Source organism: Petromyzon marinus, chromosome 4, assembly GCF_048934315.1.
Source record: "Petromyzon marinus isolate PM22_M1 ecotype Great Lakes invasive population chromosome 4, UKy_Petmar_22M1.pri1.0, whole genome shotgun sequence".
NCBI classification, from domain to species: Eukaryota; Metazoa; Chordata; class Hyperoartia; order Petromyzontiformes; family Petromyzontidae; genus Petromyzon; species Petromyzon marinus.
The window spans coordinates 1,664,103-1,683,498 of record NC_133670.1 but is presented as its reverse complement, the minus strand read 5'-3'; the positions used below and the strand labels follow the sequence as shown (position 1 = coordinate 1,683,498).

Here is a 19,396-nt window from a genome sequence, read left to right as displayed (position 1 = left end):
TGTAGGTGAAAATAGTAGATCACATTGGGCGCATATTCACATTCGCCCTTGATTTGTGAGAAACTCATCTCGTGCTTTCATGTTCATTGGATTCTGACAACTCGTCGTCAGAGTCCCTGTGCGCGATTGCTTGTGGCTCGACAGACTCCTCTTACCGAAAAGAACCAAGAATAAGACTCCTCTTCTGTCGACATAAGCGCCAGAGCCTCATCCGAAACCTGGTGGCTCTCTTCTGCTACCTCCTTGGGTGAGTTGAGCTGGCTGGCGCCCTCCAACGCTGTGACACCATCAAACGCGGCGCCGGCCTGCTGCCCCTCTTGCTCCGAGGCGGCCGAGCCAGCGTCTTTCGGTTGTGCCTCTCCCACCATGCCAAGCCCCCGTAGGGCGCCATCGACCGCATTTGCTGTCGCACCCCCCTCAGAGGCGTCCAATACGGCGTTCACTGGGGGTCGTTCTTCGGCATCCACTGCATCTGGTGGGTCGGGCTCGTCGTCTGCGGTGGCTGCGCACTTGGGCCTCGTGGCACCGCGACCTCCTGCGGCAGGGCCGCCGTTTGCCCTACGCTTTCGCGACTCGACGATGGTGAAACTGTCCTTACTGTCAGTTTATGGCTTTGCGCGGTTGGCCACCGAGTCAGTGGCCTGCTGCTGCTGCTGATGGTGCTGCTGCTGTGTGGCAGAGGCTGCGCAGTATTTTTTCTGGTCAGTGTTTGTAGGCGTGACCGACACCACCGCACACGCAACACTGCCGCAATGCTGTTGACGCGTACACGGTGTAGGCGTGGCCGTCCACCGTGCACTTGAGGTTCACGTCCATCGAGGTCAGTGTTGTTGGCATTCAAAATCATGAAGTTTCGCGCTGGAACGACTTGATGTGCGCTAGCTTCTGTTGCCGTCCCTGCAAGGGCACCACGATGATGCGGCAGACGATTCTGACAAAGCGCTGTACATCTTTTTTTGCAGATCGGCGTTTTTGAGGAAGGGTGGGGCGTTGGAGACGAGGACTTTTACAGCAGGGGAAGCCAGAGGTGTAAATTGCACAAACAGCTCCCCTAAATGTTTAAGCCTGTCCCCACAACGCATGCCACCTTGGCCAGGAACAAGACCCCCACCACGGTTCATGTGCGAGGGGACGAGAACGCTCGCCGGACCCACGCACTCGCGCCAGCAGATGCAGCTGTTGTGACCTCGACACTGATTACTGCTGAAGGGAAGCAGATGAGGTCATTCTTACGAGTAAAGTGCCATTATATATATAGAAGCAGCACCAGTGAAACGAAAGTGACGAGGAAAAGAGATTAAAATACGTGAAATCAAGGGAAAAAAGAGAGTTTTGCGAGAAGAGAGGGGGGTAGTTGGGAGAGCTAGGCCCGTGTACACGAGCAGCCTGCAAGCGTGGCGAGTGCCGTAGGGGCAGAAAAAAAACACCAGAAAAAGATAAATAATCAACAGCACGTGCAGTACCAGGCACTCACGGTGAAGGGGGGTTGTTTTGTGGACACAATTCGACTCTGAGGGGAAGAGAAAACCGTCAACCAAAGGTTAAACTCTGAGGCGAAAACCAGGCCCCTATTCGCGGACAATGGCAGGCTTGGGAGCGCCATCGTCTGCACTACAGGGCGCTTCAAAAAATGGTAATACTTATATGGGCCTGTCGTTTTTAATGGCAAAAGGAACGGAGAATCCACTGTAACGTGATAACAAATGTATGTTATAGCTTCGAAAAGTCAAAGAGTCTCCACTTGTTCGCCATCATTGTCAACGCGTGCCTGGAATGTTCTCCAGAGGTGGTCTCCAGAGCCCCGAGTCACAATTCTTGTGGTGTTGTTGCAAATTCTCAGAAGTGTTCACATTTTTTTGAAGCAGCCTGTATACATTTTACAAACATAACCAACCACAAACCTTGCTATAAGAGGGGGCACGTGGAGGTCAAAGGAAATGTGGTGTTCATTGCAAGGGAGGTACGTTGTTGGAGGTTATGAAGCTGTGTGCTATGCTGATTTGTAACAGCTGTGAGGACGGGGTTTGAAGAGGGTTAGCAGTCAGGGTTGTGGTGTGTGCGAGTAAGTATGCTGACATTTCATTTTTTTTTGGGTGAACCATCGAACAAAGACGGGTCAACCGCATCGCACGGCGCTTTCAGATGTGCTGCTTCTGCGGCGTCTGGAACGTTCTTCCCTCCATTATTATAAACGGGTTACACTCTGGATTTGACCCCAGTGCTGGGGCTTCAAAACTATGACTTGTACCTGCTCCCTCCCGTTAAGTTTCATATTTTGTATGCTTAGTACCCCTCGTTAACTGGTTTGAATGAAAACCAGCTTTATTGAATGGGAGCTATGCACTTTTAAATCGTCTAGATTGAAAACTCATTTCTTTAGAACTGCTTTTTGTGTTTAGTCTGTTGTCCTTCCCCCCTCACCGATTAATGTACTGTGCGAAAGAAGTTCAACATATATAAATATATTATGATTCCGCTTGTTTACCCAGGAAAGCCTCACTGAGCCTCAAGACTCTTTTTCAGGAGGGTCCTACCAAGTTTTGCATTCGGGGGAAATGTTTGCACGTATCATCTCAATTGAATAATTTTAAGGCAATTTTCGAGCATTGAGATGTTTGTACTTTGCACTCCTATTTCCTGTATTTTGCACTCCTATTGTGTTTTTTTATTTTTGTATTGTAACGTTCTTACCCGCCCCTACTGGACATCTGTGAAAAAGAGCTTTGTAGCTCATCGGATTCCTCTAGTACAGTGGTTCTTAACCTTGTTGGAGGTACCGAACCCCACCAGTTTCATATGCGCATTCACCGAACCCCTCTTTAGTGAAAAATAAAATGTTATTTTTTTCAAATTCAAGACATAGATGTTTTTTACTGGTACACAAAATGAGCCGTGCATGAACATTACCTTGTTCAAAGAATAAAACCAACACAATGCATACACTCACAACAAATTACATACCTGGAAATCTACGTGACTTCTGCTGTTGCCTTTGAGAGATCAGTTCAGATATGCGTGGCTTCACCTTGGCAAGTGCCACTCTCATGTCATTTTCACAGCAAAGTCTGTTCCTTTTCTTCGTTTTTATGTCCAGCATCCTCGAAAAGGATTGCTCACAAAGATATGTTGTAACAAATGGTATAAAAAAATCCAGGGCTTTCTTAGCAATAACTGGATACTTGTTCATTTGTCGACACCAAAACGTTGAGAGCGTTGTTGTTCTGAAGAGTTGCTGTTGAACCTGGCTCTGCTGAATTTCAATGATTTCGTCGAGGAATTCATCATTGACATCTGCTGTTTCAACAGCAAACGTGAACGGCTGTCTCACCCATGCTGGATATGACTCTCTTGTAGGGAAATATCCGTCGAGAGACTTTGCAAGCTCATCTAAGTGCGTGGCAATTGTTTGCTTCAGTTCCGTGGATACAGAAATATCTCCGATTCCAGACACATCTTCGATCTTACTTGCACAGTCGTCCAGAAGCGGGAAGTTTGCGAAGTTATTGTTCTCTGTTCGTCGTTTCCATAACGGTAGCTTTTTTTGAAAAGCCTTCAGGTGTTCTTCCGCTTCCATGATATTGACTCCACCACCCTGCATCTGCTGATTGAGATGATTGAGAGCTGCGAATATATCAGCCATGTACGCTAAAATGAGAATGAACTCAGGATTTTTGAAGCAATCTGCATGGCAGTGTTGGTGCTCTTGCAAAAACAGGGCTAATTCCACACGCATGGCAAAAACACGATTCAGCACCTGTCCCCGGGATAACCACCGAATATTAGAATGGAGCAGAAGTACCTCAAATTCAGAGCCCATTTCTTTACACAGCTCACTGAAGATGCGGTGCCTCAGAGCACTTTTTCGCACATAGTTCACACATTCCACCACAGTTTTTAATACTTCTGCCATTTTTGGAGGTAAGGTTTTTGTTGCCAACGCATGCCTGTGCAGAATACAATGCGTCACAATGATGTGTGGTGCATCGGCCTTTACTAGCGCACCAAAACCAGACTTTCTTCCCAGCATGACTGGAGCTCCGTCCGTACAAACTGCAGAAACCATATCCCATGAAAGATTGTTGTCTCTGAAGAAGTCATCCACAAGCTTCTTCACATCGGCTGCCTTCGTTGTTGTAAGAGGCTTACAAAATAAAAACTCTTCTTTATCATGTCGTCTTTCACATAGCGTACAAAAACAGCAAGCTGGCTTAGATCAGAAACGTCTGTGGTTTCGTCGAGTTGAAGGCTGAATTTTGCCGGGCTTGAAATCAGATCCGCGACTACTTGAGCCAAGATGTCTTTACTCATGTCTTCTATTCTGTCACTGACGGTGTCATTTGAAAGGGGAATTTGGGATAATTTACCTTTGGCCGCTGTTCCGAGTATCAGATTCGCCATCTTTAATGCAGCTGGTTTCACAAGTGTTTCACCAATGGTGTGTGGCTTGCCCTGCTTTGCGATCAGGTAAGCAACTTCGTACGATGCTGTCAGGATCGGTTTGTTAACAGGTACAAATCCAAGAGCAGGCAGAGTGGCCCTTTCATCGAATCTGGCTCTCTTCACCCTGAATTCAGCAAGTGTTGTGTTCTTGTATTCCCCGTCTCCATGCAGCTTCAAGAAGTGTTCCTTTAGTTTTGCCGGTGCAAGACTAGAGTTGCTCAACTTGGCGTTGCAAATCATGCAGATAGGACGCTCACTCCCATCACGTTCCGTGATACATGAGAATCCATGTTGTACATATTCGTCCGACCACTTTCTTCTTTTGCCCGACATAGTTAGTATGGATAAAATATTAAAGAAATCACACGACGTACGACAACAACAGTCACACGTTGACTACTGAGTACGCACTAAATTCCCCGCAGCGCTGATTGGCCAAGCAGTGTAGCATGATCATCTGCAGCCAGTGATGGCCAAGCGGGCCGTGTGTGTCATCACAAATTTACACAATAATTCAAGTGTGTCCGGACCTCCGTGGCGGGGGCTCTGCCGAACCCCTGAGATCGACTCACCGAACCCCTGGGGTTCGATCGAACCCAGGTTAAGAACCACTGCTCTAGTATAAATGAATATTATGATTCGGATACATTGTGTCGTCTATTTCCTAATTGGGCACCTTACCAATTTGTGTAGTCAAATATGATCGTTCTCAGGATGGCCTTTTGAACAATACAACTATTTAATAATATTAATGAAAAACGGGAACAACCACAAAGCACGGCCTCATTTCTAACTCAAATGATCGCTCTGTCCTCACTGTCCAAAACGGATCGGTCCCTCTTACCATTGTGGCAAAATAAGTGTAAGTTGTCTACAATTTTATGTTTTGTTTAGCAATATTTTATTTATAGAGCGCCTTTGCTCAAGGCACTTGACATAGGTTTAAAAACAACAGTGTTAAGGCCCGAACGATTTCCACGGCACGGGCGTGCAAGGGCTGTTAATGGGTGACCGCGATAGAGGGGTACCTAGGGGTTAGGAAGGGGTAGGGGATGGACGGGAAGGAGTGAAGAGAATGGACAGTGGAGAAGAGGTGAAGCTTTAAGAGAGGAATGGAGGTTAAGCTATTGGAGGAACGCTGGAGAAAACCCCCAAAGAACAGAGGGAGAGAACATACAAAATACACTCAGAGAGACGCCCGAGACAGGAAGTTAACCCAGGCTCTCCACTGCCGCCACCCTGCCACCCAAACAGGTCAAATGAGTCAGATGGAAATATTTGAGCGCACAAAAAACCCACCACTTACACTGAAACCCTGCAGCTGGTGTTTGGAAAAGTTGCCTTTCGAACCAAGAGTTGTTATCCCCAAATGTGCATACCAAGTGAAGTCATACTTGTACGGCTGCCATGTTTAACCTACACATTTTAAATTACGTGTACCTTTTTGGTTTCAATTTTCACAAACTTAAAATGTACCTACATTTAAGTTGTATGCATTTAAGGTATTCCATGGCACTGCGAGAATCAAAACAGTCGCTGTTATGCAATGCCACTGTAACACGGTAAACAAATGGTGAATATATTTGAAAGCATTGAATGTGGAACCAATTAAGCTTGAAGGGCTGCATTTCTAAAGCCAAGCGGAGAGACCATTTCGAGTATTTAGTTTTTGTCATTAACAAAACATTGATTATTCTCTCTACTTTAAAAATCACATGCCACCTTTACGCAGTTAGATGAAACCGAAACGCATTCTTATCGGTGCCTTGGAATATTTGTGCTGTGTTTAGGATCATAGCTACCAATGGCTGTGATCTTCATTTGTCACGTTACCCACAATGCACTTTTTTTCTGGAGTGACATGCTGGCGCAGTGGTAAATATTCACGCCTCACAGTATTAAGGACCTGAGTTCCGTTTCTGACTCTGGTGCCTTTGTGTGGTGTTTGTATTTTCTCTCCCTGTTCTGCATGGGTTTCCTCATATGGCCAAAAACAATGTAACTGCCATTTGCTAAACATCCAAAAGCTGTAAAGAAATGACCTGAAATGTACACAATTCGCATTGAACATAGCAAAGATAATCATAATAAATATATTATATTCTTGTGCATGGCAATTTGTTCCGGAGCCGAATGTCAATGTCGAGGACTGCTCCCCACCAGAGGGCGTCGGGAGATAGTTCGTGTAGTATTGCTGTTCTCTGTTGAAAGAACGCAGACTACAGTGGTGCACTATATGGTTCATAGTTTGGGTTTCATGGCCACAATTGCACTACTGTGGCTTGTCTTTAATGTATATCTTTTTGAGTGTCTATGTGCCTCTATGGGTTTACTGAACAGTCCATAGTTTGGATTGCATGGCCACAATTGCAGTACTGTGGCTTGTCTTTAATGTATCTCTTTTTGAGTGTCTATGTGCCTCTATGGGTTTACTGAACAGTCCATAGTTTGGATTGCATGGCTACTATCGCACTATTGCGGCTTGTCTTTAATTTCTGCGGTGGCGAGATGTTAACTCCCTCGTCTGGTATGCAGGCCGTGGGTTCGATGCCGACCCTGCTGCCTGTATATTTGGAGTTTTCATGCTCTCCCCTTGGTGACGTGGATTTTTGTCCAGGTCTTCTGGTTTTTCCCTCCACATTTAGAATCAATGTGCATTCAGAGTATTCGGCTGATATACATTTCCACGTGATAAACCACTTCGTTGAGCTATCTTTTGTAGCCAAGTCGCTTCTGTAAAAGAGCCATATAGTTAATTTGGCCTTACCTGGCAACATAAAAACAAGTTTAGTTTATTTCCCATTCATGAAGGAGAAGTGCGCATAGGCGTGCTGCCGATGCTCCGTCGCGGTCTCCATTTCGGCCACCAAAGCGTCGCCGCCGCACGGTGAGCCCCACCCGTTATGCGTTTTTGTATCGCCTTGAACACAATGGCGCATTAACTTGAATCAAAGAGTAGTCCGTCGAGCAAAATAATAACGAGAGGAACGTATGATGAGACAGTGGACAATGACTTAAAAGATGAACCCTCTGGCAAGCTGCAATCTGGATGCAATCTCATCACATTTTCCATATCACGATTGAGTCTACAGCTGTTCTCACCATTTGCTTTTGGCAGTGATTACTGAATTCTCAGCAACGGTGCTGGCGACATTGTGGTCTGTGGTGACCAAGTGTTGCTTTTAGTTGGCTCCAAAATGTTTCTGGCAAGAGTCCATTATGAATCCAAGATCAACAATGTTTATCGTGAAATAATTGGTTCCACATGGAAAAGCTTATTGTTTTACAATGAACTTCAATATTTACGGCCCGTTTTAAATGTTGTTTTGGAGCAGTGATATAAATACATCCTTAAAGTTAAGTTGAAAATCACATGCCATCTTTATGCTGCTACATCAGCGTGTGGGAATTTTACGTGTTCCCACATTGAGTGTTAGACACTGTATCAGTAAAATGTCCGATTGGTGTGACAACATGAAGAGATATTACCACACGCTCATAATTATTCATGGACACAAGATTTAGGTATCAATTCAAGCCCAAGTAAGACGTGGGAGTCCAAGAAAATAAGCATTGGTTTATATTATGAATTTGCTTAACATCTGTCACGTTTCTATTTTATTTTGTTTAACCACGTGAGAACTCAAGAGACCAGGCTGATCCATGTGACATGGATCATCAAAATGACAAGCGTGTAAATATAACTAATATACAGAAAAAAGCCTGTCCAAATTCTGATCTCAGTGATATTTTGCTCAATGAACATTGAGGCGTTCGGTGCTGATCTCTGTATACAGCCCTCAAGCCAATGGTGGATATTCCACATTCATATTATGGGGACGAGTCTATCCGTATTAAAAACACTGTTGCATTCCCCACAAAGTGGTACGAAGCTTAGTGACCCCAGAGGGATGATGGGTTTAATCAATCCCAAACCAGGATTTGAGCTTGCAACTTTATGAGTCGCTCGCTCTACCGCTGAGACACCTGGTCTGATTTGTTTTACATTTGCAAATCCTATTTTTGTCAACAAGATCCACATTTCTTCCCATAATTTGTGGATCCATGAGGATTTGTAGAGAATCTGTATCAGATAAGTACTAACTTACACGACTGCAACATAGCCGCCAGAAATAAAGTATTAATGCTGTGGCGTGACTCCCCATACTCTGAGTTTCAGTGTTTTCAGGAATTGAGGGTAAGTGCACTTCAAGGTGCACCCTAACAGCAGCTATCCCGACAGTTAAAAACACAACACGTTCATAAAAACAGATTGACATCGTTGGCATGAAATATTCACATTCTTCTCTAATGAGCAGTATCACATAAAAAATATCCCGTCATTCCTTTATTGAGCATATAGCAATAATAACTCCGCTTTGGGTAGGGGTGTGAAATACACATGCGTATTTGCAGGGACAAGTCAATCGAGTGTTGACTTCTCACAGTAGTAGCCGTTTGGGTAACCCTGGGGGTTTGATGGGTGAGATGATCCTGACCTGCGATTTGAACAACTGCACCACCCAACCAGGAATAACGCCAATTCCCTGCGGGGCGGTGACACGGCCGAGCGGGAGGGCGTTCGCCCGCTTGTTGCAGAGGTTCGCGGTTCAAATTCTGCAGGCCACCATGGTTACTACTACGGTGTGGCTCGACAGTGGACGTCAAATATCCTGTGACATCATGGTTATAACTTCGGTGCACCTTAAATGTGAAATACTGCTTCACAGTGAACGTTAATCATCACGTGATGTCATTCGATGTAAAATTTGAAAATTACCTGCAAAGAACTAAATTGGGATGACACACAGCAACAAGGCCCCCTACTGTGAACCTCCTGTAGAGCAGTGTTTTTCATTTCAAAGCCCGCGGGCCACTGGCGGCACCGGTGGCCTTTAGTACGGCTGCCGACAATACACAAATTTGAAAACACCCCACCATCGTGCTGTCAAACCCCAATGGTTACAAATGTGTGGCGGCCCTCACAGTGATGATGGTGAAAGTGACCCCCCCCCCCCATCTGAAAATGATTGGACACTGGTTGTAGGCTGTGTTTGTGAAGCACAGCAGTACCTTCCTTCTTCATTGCCTTGTACTATAAGAACGGCGCAAAATACCAAATGTACTAAATGAATGAGGTCGTCGCGAATTATTTCAATATTTATTTCATAAAGCTAATATTCAAATAAAAAAAAAACTTTTTGCATTGATATAAATGCATTTTTTTTATTTTCTTCCCTCAAATACAGTGCACAAATACAACTTGTAACATACGTGGGAATAGTTGTACATTCAAATCTTACCCAATTTTGTTGAACTGGGAAAAAAACTGAGCGAGTGTTACGCCAGCCAACAATATAAACCATTGGTATATTTATTTTGTTACGCCGAGTAGCAAGAGATGCTGGCAGAGACGAGGGAAATCTTGGCACCAAGAGGAATTACGTGAAATATTCCTCAGGAAATGATAAACGTGCACTGGAGATTGTCTGTATTACGGATATGCAGCACATTTATACATCTTAGCAGGATACATATAGGTAAGGGACACGAGAGATATGCTCCTAAATGTGTACTTTAGTCTGTTGTTTACTGCAGTCCACCCACAACTCAAAGAAACCGCTGATTTGTCAGCGTTCGCAAAGTGGTTTAATTCAGGAGTGCTTGTCCGTATGATAATGACTCCAAAAAGTATGAGGATTTTTAAAAGTTGTATCGTTTATTTCACGGTTAAGTTATACTATTGCTTAAACACCCTGAACAGATTCCATCGATCTCAATCTCCTGCACCCTGAAGGAAGCCCTTTGTTGTTGTCGTGTCTCGGGAACTTGATAAATACACTTTTCAGTTCGTAAATAAATGTAATGGCATTGCGGTGTTTCTGATAACAGAGACCAGTTTATCTCATGGGTGCTTCTGTGACAAACAGTCTGGATATTGCTAAATTTATGGCTAAACAAAAACAAAAAAAAACATTGTAATTGGCATTGGCCCAAATTTCACGATGCTACAAATGTACATGAAAATTACTGAATTGGGATTACACGGAGCGAGATCATCCCTGATGCGAACAATTTGGCAGGGGCTCCTCTTGAAGAAAGAGTCTCAAAATTCAGAGTCTTTCCTGGGTAATCATAATAAAAATAATTAACTTAGTTAATTTTTTTTAAACGCCTAGTAATTTTAGGTAAATCCCACGTATGCCATTAAAAAAAAAACAGCACAATAAAAATGGACAGTTTACACAGATACAATGAAGACCATGTGGGCAGTTCCTAATTTGTATTGTGCTCATGTAAAGTCGTTTTTTTAAATGTAAAATAGCATCAGAGTCCAACACGCAGTCATAAAACGTGAGAGTCCGAGGCAACTGATATGCCAATCTCTGAATGTGTATATAACTAGAAAATTAGAAGTAAAAATTTTAACTTTAAAATAATTATGTAATTCTTAAGAATTATAGCACCTATATCTTTGGTTAATCAGTGGGGATACGTTGAGCCGAGATACGAACAACAGGCACAGAAACAATTTGATATCACAAACGTGTAACACTTTGTGTTCACTGCTATGCAGGTTATTAGAACACTTTTCAGCTGTGCTTTACAAGAGCGGCTTGTGGTCCCATGTCACCGCGGAGTGTCCCTGCTCCCACGAGACCTGGAAATAACACGGACAGGTTGATATGTATGTATGTATGTTGAACTTCTTTCGCACCGTATGTAGCCAACCAGCTCATCGGAGATGCGGGGGGAAGGACAACAAACTAAACACTAAGAGCAGTCCTAAAGAAATTCGTTTTCAATCTAGACTTAAAAGTGCATAGCTCCAGTGGCTTCCTAATATCGGAAAGAAAGTTCCAGATGGCAGCAGCAGCGCATCTGAAAGCGCGCGATGCGGTGACCGTCTTTGTTCGATAGCCAGCCGAAAGCCGCTGCTGCGAGGATGATCGGAGTTTGCATGATCATGGTTTTTGCTCGTTGACGAGATCAGCAAGGTGGTTTGGTTCAATTATGACAACCACTTTGTGTGTAATAACGTGCAATGAGGTTCACACGTCCACAATACAGATGGTAGCACAGTTGGCAACACTCAATTGACCAAATATGCCTCATGTCAAACTTGGGTGGCACTCATGCAACTCTGCCGTGCCCCAACTGTTGACCTTCCGTCGTTTCAGTTTTACCCGATATGTGGAGACTGTACAATGAGTATTGTTTGAGTAGAGGTGTGGATTGAGGTGTCTGTGGGGAACCCACCGGTGGTAAGGCATACAGACTCGCATTCCATGTGCGAGTCGAAGCGGTTGGCGTTGCCCGTGCAGCCACGGTACACAAACTGCATACAGCTTCTCTGCGTCTGGTCGTAATGCCACTTCACTGAGTAGTCATAGCAGCTGCCTTTGTCCAATGGAAGTGAGCAGATATCTGAATGCACTGAGAAAGACAACATTTCATGAGCCTATATAAAATGTTACATACCTCTTAAATGTGTTGGCTTTAAATGTGGTGAAGGCAGATTGAAAGCAGATGCAGGCTGCATCTACTTCACATCAGGTCTCTAATTTTTTTAACTACAGCGTTGCAACCAATGGGTTTAGAGTGAGATTTGTTTACTTCAGATTTTAATCGCCTGATGTACATCCAGTATTTATTATTGAAATGCACTATGGTTTAAATACGAAATAATTTTAAACGGGAGTCAAGTATTTGGAACTTGACAAAAATTCATACCTGCACTGGGTGTAAAGTCATGTTGCTGTACTTGGGCAGATCCAGCACTCTCTGCAATAAAATAACTCGACTTATACGGCATTCAACGCTGCATGAGAACACATTTTGCAGAGATTCTCAAAAATAAACTTTACAGACGAAACTATGACCATGGCAAGCCTCATATGGAACGTCAGATCTTCTGGCTGTATGCAGTCATCTTAAAAACCAATGTCTCTATCAGTCGTAAAGTATTAATTGTATTTGGTTTTAGAATCATCGTTTCATAACAGAATAGTTATCCATATTTTCACCGTAATAAAAGTAACAATGTTCAGCTCTTTGTCAATCCACTGCTGGATGTATGTTGAACTTCTTTTGCACCATATGTAGCCAAGCGTGCTAATCGGAGGTGCGGAGAGTGACAACAAACTAATCACAAAAATAAGTTCTAAAATAAATTAGTTTTTAATCCATATTTAAAAGTGCATAGCTCCAGTGGCTTCTTAATATCAGAAGAGAATTCCAGACGTGCCACAGAAGCGCATCTTATGAAGACCTCCATAACACCTCATCGGTCATGGAAGGGGGACGTAGACTTCAGGAGTTGTTCAAGAAGAAGGAAAAGACTGAACCCAAAGTGTTCTACGGCCAGGCTTGCGGATGAATTTGAGAATGGCATACAGCATAACAAACGACGCCCAGATTACCGTGTCACTAAGCGGACGTGAGGTGGCACTGAGCGCCACGCTGTGCATGCAGGATAGTGAAAAAATAAATCCTGGACTGCAAGTGTGACTACTACCAGAATATGCACAACCGTCTGCCCGCACGCTTCCTCTATTGAATCGGACGTCTGCTCATCTGGCACCACACCCAACCTAAACCATTTCTGAGGATGCAGCAACACTGCAAGAAGTGCGGCAGGCCAACAAAAAGCTGGGCAACGGACGCGCTTGCATGCCCGCATCGCATCTCTCCAGCTACTCAAGTGTGCAGGACAGCCAGAAAGTTTTGCTTTCCATGATCTTTTCTTGAGCGTGCGGAAGTCAGCGCCATCTGCTTCTGCCAGCTAACTTTAAGCAAGGCACCATCCACCTTTCCGTGACAGGGAAAGGAACCAAGGTCAATTCGCGTGAGCTACCGACTGAATCGCGACTGTCAATTCCAAGGTTCCTTGTGTCCTGCTGGCCAAGCTGAAAGCGTTTCTTCAGCAGCGTTGCTGCCCACAGCGGTCAGAGTTCACAAAGCGTTTATCGACTTTAAATGCATTTCCTGCCTTGCCTCTTGTCGCCTAGCTGCATCGAGAGTTCAAAAACCCCCCTTCAAGTGGCATACATTGACATGACGGCAGAATTAACTTCCGTTGCCAGGGCAGCACTGTGGAAGGCCCCAAGAGCCACTGGAACACCACCAGCTGGTTCGGATCTCTCGCCTGGCACGACCTCATGTGTTCAAATCGGTAACAGTCTGCTCATTTATCCACTTTTGTCCGGCGTCCATCACGGTTGCATCATCGCCCTGTCCCTTTTCTGCCCAGCCATCGACAGGATCATGTCAAGATGTACCAGGCACCTTTGGTAATGCAGTCAATAGACAGCCCGTTCACCGGCTTCGACTGCGCTAAAGGTGCGGTCTTCTCGATGCAAGGCCTGAGCACGTGGCCCGGCCCTCCACTACGGCTCTCACACACACGTTCCGAGCAGAAGAGACGAAACCACAAAAACCATCGGTTGCGCTACCGCACCATCTGCTGTTTTTCTGTCAGTGGCCAAGGGGGTCGAAGCCACATCTACATTTTGATGGTGATTATATCGCTCTTGTAAATAACATGCCGGAGAACTATCCGGCTCACGTTGCCCCCCCTCCCCCCGCTACGCATCACGTCAAGGCGCGGAGCAAGAGCAGCAGGCGGCAACTGTAAGCATGTCCAATTTACCTGCCTCTTCACACCTGGCCACGCCACATCAAGACGGAAACGGGCCCTCTATGACCCAGTAAGCAGAGAGTGCTGAGAGTGGCTAGCCGGGCCGGAGGGCGTGACGACCCTCTGCCGTGCAAGTGTAGGAGCAGTCAGGGGTCAAGTGTAGGAGCAGTCAGGGGTCAAGTGTAGTAGCAGTAAGGGGCCAAGTGTAGTAGCAGTCAGGGGTCAAGTGTAGTAGCAGTAAGGGGCCAAGTGTAGTAGCAGTAAGGGGTCAAGTGTAGTAGCAGTAAGGGGCCAAGTGTAGGAACAGTAAGGGGTCAAGTGTAGTAGCAGTAAGGGGTCAAGTGTAGTAGCAGTAAGGGGCCAAGTGTAGTAGCAGTAAGGGGCCAAGTGTAGTAGCAGTCAGGGGTCAAGTGTAGTAGCAGTAAGGGGTCAAGTGAATTAGCAGTAAGGGGTCAAGTATTGTAGCAGTAAGGGGCCAAGTGTAGTAGCAGTAAGGGGTCAAGTGTAGTAGCAGTAAGGGGTCAAGTGTAGTAGCAGTCAGGGGTCAAGTGTAGTAGCAGTAAGGGGTCAAGTGTAGTAGCAGTAAGGGGCCAAGTGTAGTAGCAGTAAGGGGTCAAGTGTAGTAGCAGTCAGGGGTCAAGTGTAGTAGCAGTAAGGGGTCAAGTGTAGTAGCAGTAAGGGGCCAAGTGTAGTAGCAGTAAGGGATCAAGTGGTATGCTGCTGAGCCTCGACAAAAACACTTTCATTCCGTCCCTCTCTTCGGTTTCTCGACATGAGGCCGCATAGCTGCTTATCCTCTCAACTTAAACATCACTTCCTTGTGATTTAACTTCGGGGAAAGCCTCTCCCGGTGTTTCAACAAATAGACACCTTAATCCAGTCTTCAGAGCGCGGTCTTCAGTTGTTGAAGGAAATATATTTGCTATTTTAGATCTCCCCATCGCTCACAGCTGAAGTGAAACTCGGTGTGAGCAGGATGCTTTATATCCTGGAGATTAGAACTGGGTTCATCCCCAAATTAATAATACATTCTGGCTTCGGTTTCTGAAATGTATGTTGAATATATCGTGATTACATTTTCAGAAACATTTTCATGTTGTCGCAGGGATACATCTATCATCCTTTGAGAATTAGAATATTTTAATTGAGCCAGTTTTATAACACTTTCGATAATAAATATACCTCAATTTTGACTAATGGCAGTTATGGAACAATTATTCCCCCGGATATTTCTACTACGCAGGTGCAGAGTTGTTTATGCATAATCTCCTTCTGATTGAAAATTGGTATAAAGTGTGGCATTTTATTTGGAGTGCACGTGGTCATCTATAAGAGGAAAGAGACACTGTTTTGAACAGTGCAAAGTCATTTTAAAAGAAGCCAAACCCGGTCAATATTTACGTAACTTCTATTGGAGCACATCAGCCTAGGAGCTCTGTTATCCAAAAGGTTGTATTGCTATTTAACATCGTTATATTTGGTTGACATTTTCATTCACATTTTACTTGGAATCGCACATTTAAGTGCCAAATGAACAACTTTAAATCGCTTCAACCACCACGCGATTTACAAAATTATTTGCTCTTCCACCTAACAGTGAAATAATGTAGAGCCATGTTGGTCATAATGGGTTGTTTAATATCTCATGAATGTGGAATTCTACAGATCGATTTTAATTGACAACATTTCTATATTAACTTTGAAAACCCAAAGTGTTGGAGATATCAGAGGGTCGCTGATGACAAGGAAAAGGATATTGTTATACTGGAGATGGGCATTTTAACATCACGTGTGTTTCAGCAAAGTATTTTCAACATACATTATGTAAAAATACAAACATACATATTCGCAGTGGTGCACTGACCATACATACAACAAAACTCAAATAGGTAGTGGGACGAACTCCCCGGGCAATGCTTCAAACAATGCGGAGTTGTAACCGTATTTAGGAACATTTGAAGCCATAACTAACCGACTACTGTATTTGTAAAGCGACTGGTCGAATTGGCAACGTTCTGCTAATTTATTGCCACACTCAAAACATTACCCCCCGATGGTCACAACGTGGCAAAAATATAACGAGGCACGTCCCACTACCTAAAAATCCGGGATTCTTGCGAGCACAGTTCAACGCCAATACTAAAGTCGAAAAATGTATTCTGCTTCATACACGGCGGTTTACGTTTCATGGTCAACATTTGTACGGCAAGATCCGCAAGTAGTACCTGTCTGGGCATGTATCCAGATGGGCCTGCTTTCTGCGTGCCCATAGACAGCAGTTACTCCCACATAATAGGACGTGTCGGGAACCAGAGTATGAAAAGTGTGTGCCGCATGCTTGGCATCCTTTTCCACGCTCCGCGTCTCGCCACCAGGGAGCTTTTGAATGTACACATTGTACGCGGAGGGATGAACATTCCGGGGAGGGGACCAGCGGACAGTGACACTCTCCTCCCCTACAGCATGCAAGACCACCGACCCTGGTGAGGATACCCCTGCAAAGCACATAACATCCGCACGGGCATGCTGTCCATTCCAAGTACATGCTGGACCATCCATGTGCTACCATGGACAAAGGCATTGTGTCAGAGACAATGCAAGACATCTCGTCAAGGCACGCATGCAAGCAGTGTTTCTCCACATCAATCTTAGCAGGTCATTGATGGATTCTGTGCTTTGTGAAAAGCATTGTAACGAGTGCTTGCGATTGATAATGAGTCATCAAAGTCTAAAGATTATTCAATATTGTGCGAGAAATTGGGATAAATGGTATCTTAAGTATTAAGTAAAACACTACTCCTAATGACAACGTAGGATTAGTATGAAATAAGCATGTGAACCAAATTAATTTACAAGTGCAGGTTAAATGACCAACTGTTACTCAAAAAGAGTCAACAGTATTCAATGCGGTATAGATTGTTGTACGTTGAAAGTGGTTATATGAATTTATTTCCGTCTTAATTGCTAGAAATATATAAAAAAAATGCAATCCAAACATACAGCAGCCTAATCACATTTAAATATATCGATAGCTGTTAGTTTCAATATTCGTCAGCCATAATCATTCAACTGCTGGATCTCGCCCCCTCATGGTCCTGCTGTGTACCTGTTGTCCCTTCTATGTACCTGCTGTGTCCCCGCTATGTACCTGCTGTAATTCTGCTTTGTACCTGCTATATACCATTCCATCAAATAATCCGTTGTAAGCACTCCATCCACGTCACGGCCTCACTCTCAGATGCGCTCTCTCCTTTGGTTGCCACTCCGTCATCCTCCGATTTAACCGGCCATTGCCCCTTCTAGCAACGCGTCCTGCCCAAGGCTCCACTTAAGTTTCTTCACAGGTTGGATTACGTCATTACCCTGTGTATGTTCTCCCTTCCATGTTCCTCTTTCTGTTCCTAAATGTAATTCCAATCATGCATCTAGCTGATCCTCCAGGCATTTGAAAATGTTGCTTAGAGTTGGCTTAAATCAGCTGTGCGCCGACCCAGATTTGTTTTATGTTAATCTTCGTTTTGCGAATTCGCCAGGTTTATTTGTAAAGTTCAAGTCAAGCTAATGTGTAGTTTCACCAATTGGGCTCTTGCATTACCACGTCTGAGATTACTTTTTAAAGGTACTCATTATTTCCATCTCCGTGCTGTGAACTCCAATGGATATGCTCACCTCTCTCACTTGTCACTCCAATACCAAATGTATCAATCACCCTCTCTGTAAGTTTGTGTGCCCTCTATCGTCATGCAAGACTGAGCTTACGATGGAGCAACGCCTCTGTAACTCCAAGCTAATAAATGTAACCGAGCGCTTCTGGTCTGTATGTACGTGGTTGGACTCTGCACTTCAATGCTGTGAAATGTTTACTTGTTTGATGATAACATTGTAAGTTCAACACTTACCACACAATTACTGTAATAACCTTTACTGAAATATGCAATCCTGTCATAAATTAAGGGCTTTGCTACTGTCAATGTTAATAATGATAAAAGTTCTGCAAACAATAAAAAAAATTATATTGAAAACCCATAATTTACGTTCGTTGAAAGGAATTCGGAGAAAATAATTTTTGTAAGGGTTCCATATAACTTGTCGCGACTATGTATGTATGTCTAGCTTCTTTCGCACCGTACCTAGCCAACCATGCTAATCAGAGGTGCAAGTTGGAGAGATATACGAGCAGAAGGGTAGATGACATGCTAAAAGAACTATGGTCAGAAAAGGGCCGTAACATAATATACATAAATCATATGTACTGGGATTAATATTTTCATGGCCAAACAAGCTTTAAAAAATATGTATGTTTATAGACTAGATTCTCCAGGCCGTGCGCTGGCATCATGCAGATTGTGCACATGAGCGGATAAGGTAAGTGAGATGCCACAATCGGTGCTCTCAGGCTGGGATATCTGACACGCCAGAGACCAAATTTCGATTTAAAGCTTTCCTGACTGCAGGGATTCATATTCTTGGTTTTGTCGGTAAAGTCACATAGAAGGGAAATAATAAAATAATAAAAATAAAACAATAAAATTCTCACGACGTTTCGATTGCAACACAAGCAATCATCATCAGGTGTGAAAATTTTATTGCTGTGGTTTTCACACCTGATGATGATTGCTTGTGTTGCAATAGAAACGTCGTGAGAATTGTATTGTTTTATTTTTATTATTTTATTATTTCCCTTCTACGTGACTTTGCCGAAAGAACCAAAAATATGAATCCCTGCAGTTACGAAAGCTTTATTCGAAAACCTACGTGTACAGTTGATTAAACAGGCTTGTATGCAATTATCAAAGTGCTATTTTAAATTCTTGAATCATTTTAATGAATTCTGCACAGTCGATACCCCCGCAGTGTCGACAAGTCATTATGGAAAGTCCCCGCTGGCATACCTGTGTGGGCATGCACACCGACCGGCTGGCTCTCTGAATGACCGCTCAGCGCCGTCACAGCCACGAAATACAGAGTGCCGCGCTCCAGGCCATCAAACGTGTGCACCTCACGCTCGGCATCCAAGCTCACGCTCCACGTCTCGCCATCGGGGAGCTTCTGAATGTACACGTTGTACGAGGAGGGACGAGCATTCCGCGGTGGGGACCAGCGGACAGTGACACTCTTCTCCCCGACGGCATGCAAGACCACCGCCTCGGGCGGAGACATCCCTGCGAAGCACATAACATCCGCACAAGCTTGCTGGCCAATCTGCAAACGCAGAGACGATGGCCCGCGTAAGAGCAGCAGCAGGGTACTTATCGTTGCAGATTTGCGACGTTGTTTAGAAACCTCGCCGTGTGCTGATCGTTCAGTGTAATGAAT

General features: G+C 44.4%; 1 protein-coding gene across 1 annotated transcript in view; it reads right to left on the bottom strand.

Moving 5' to 3' along the window:
• Positions 1-9,584: 9,584 nt before the first annotated feature.
• Positions 9,585-19,396, bottom strand: part of LOC116938842 (collagen alpha-3(VI) chain-like) — a 114,715-nt gene continuing 104,903 nt past the window's right edge. The window contains exons 37-41 of the mRNA XM_076054492.1: positions 18,973-19,242; positions 16,306-16,575; positions 12,175-12,225; positions 11,701-11,877; positions 9,585-11,101 (exon numbers count right to left, since the gene is read on the bottom strand). Coding sequence (XP_075910607.1) covers positions 11,034-11,101; positions 11,701-11,877; positions 12,175-12,225; positions 16,306-16,575; positions 18,973-19,242 — 836 coding nt within the window. The 3' untranslated portion in view covers positions 9,585-11,033. The remainder of the gene's footprint in view (positions 11,102-11,700; positions 11,878-12,174; positions 12,226-16,305; positions 16,576-18,972; positions 19,243-19,396) is intronic.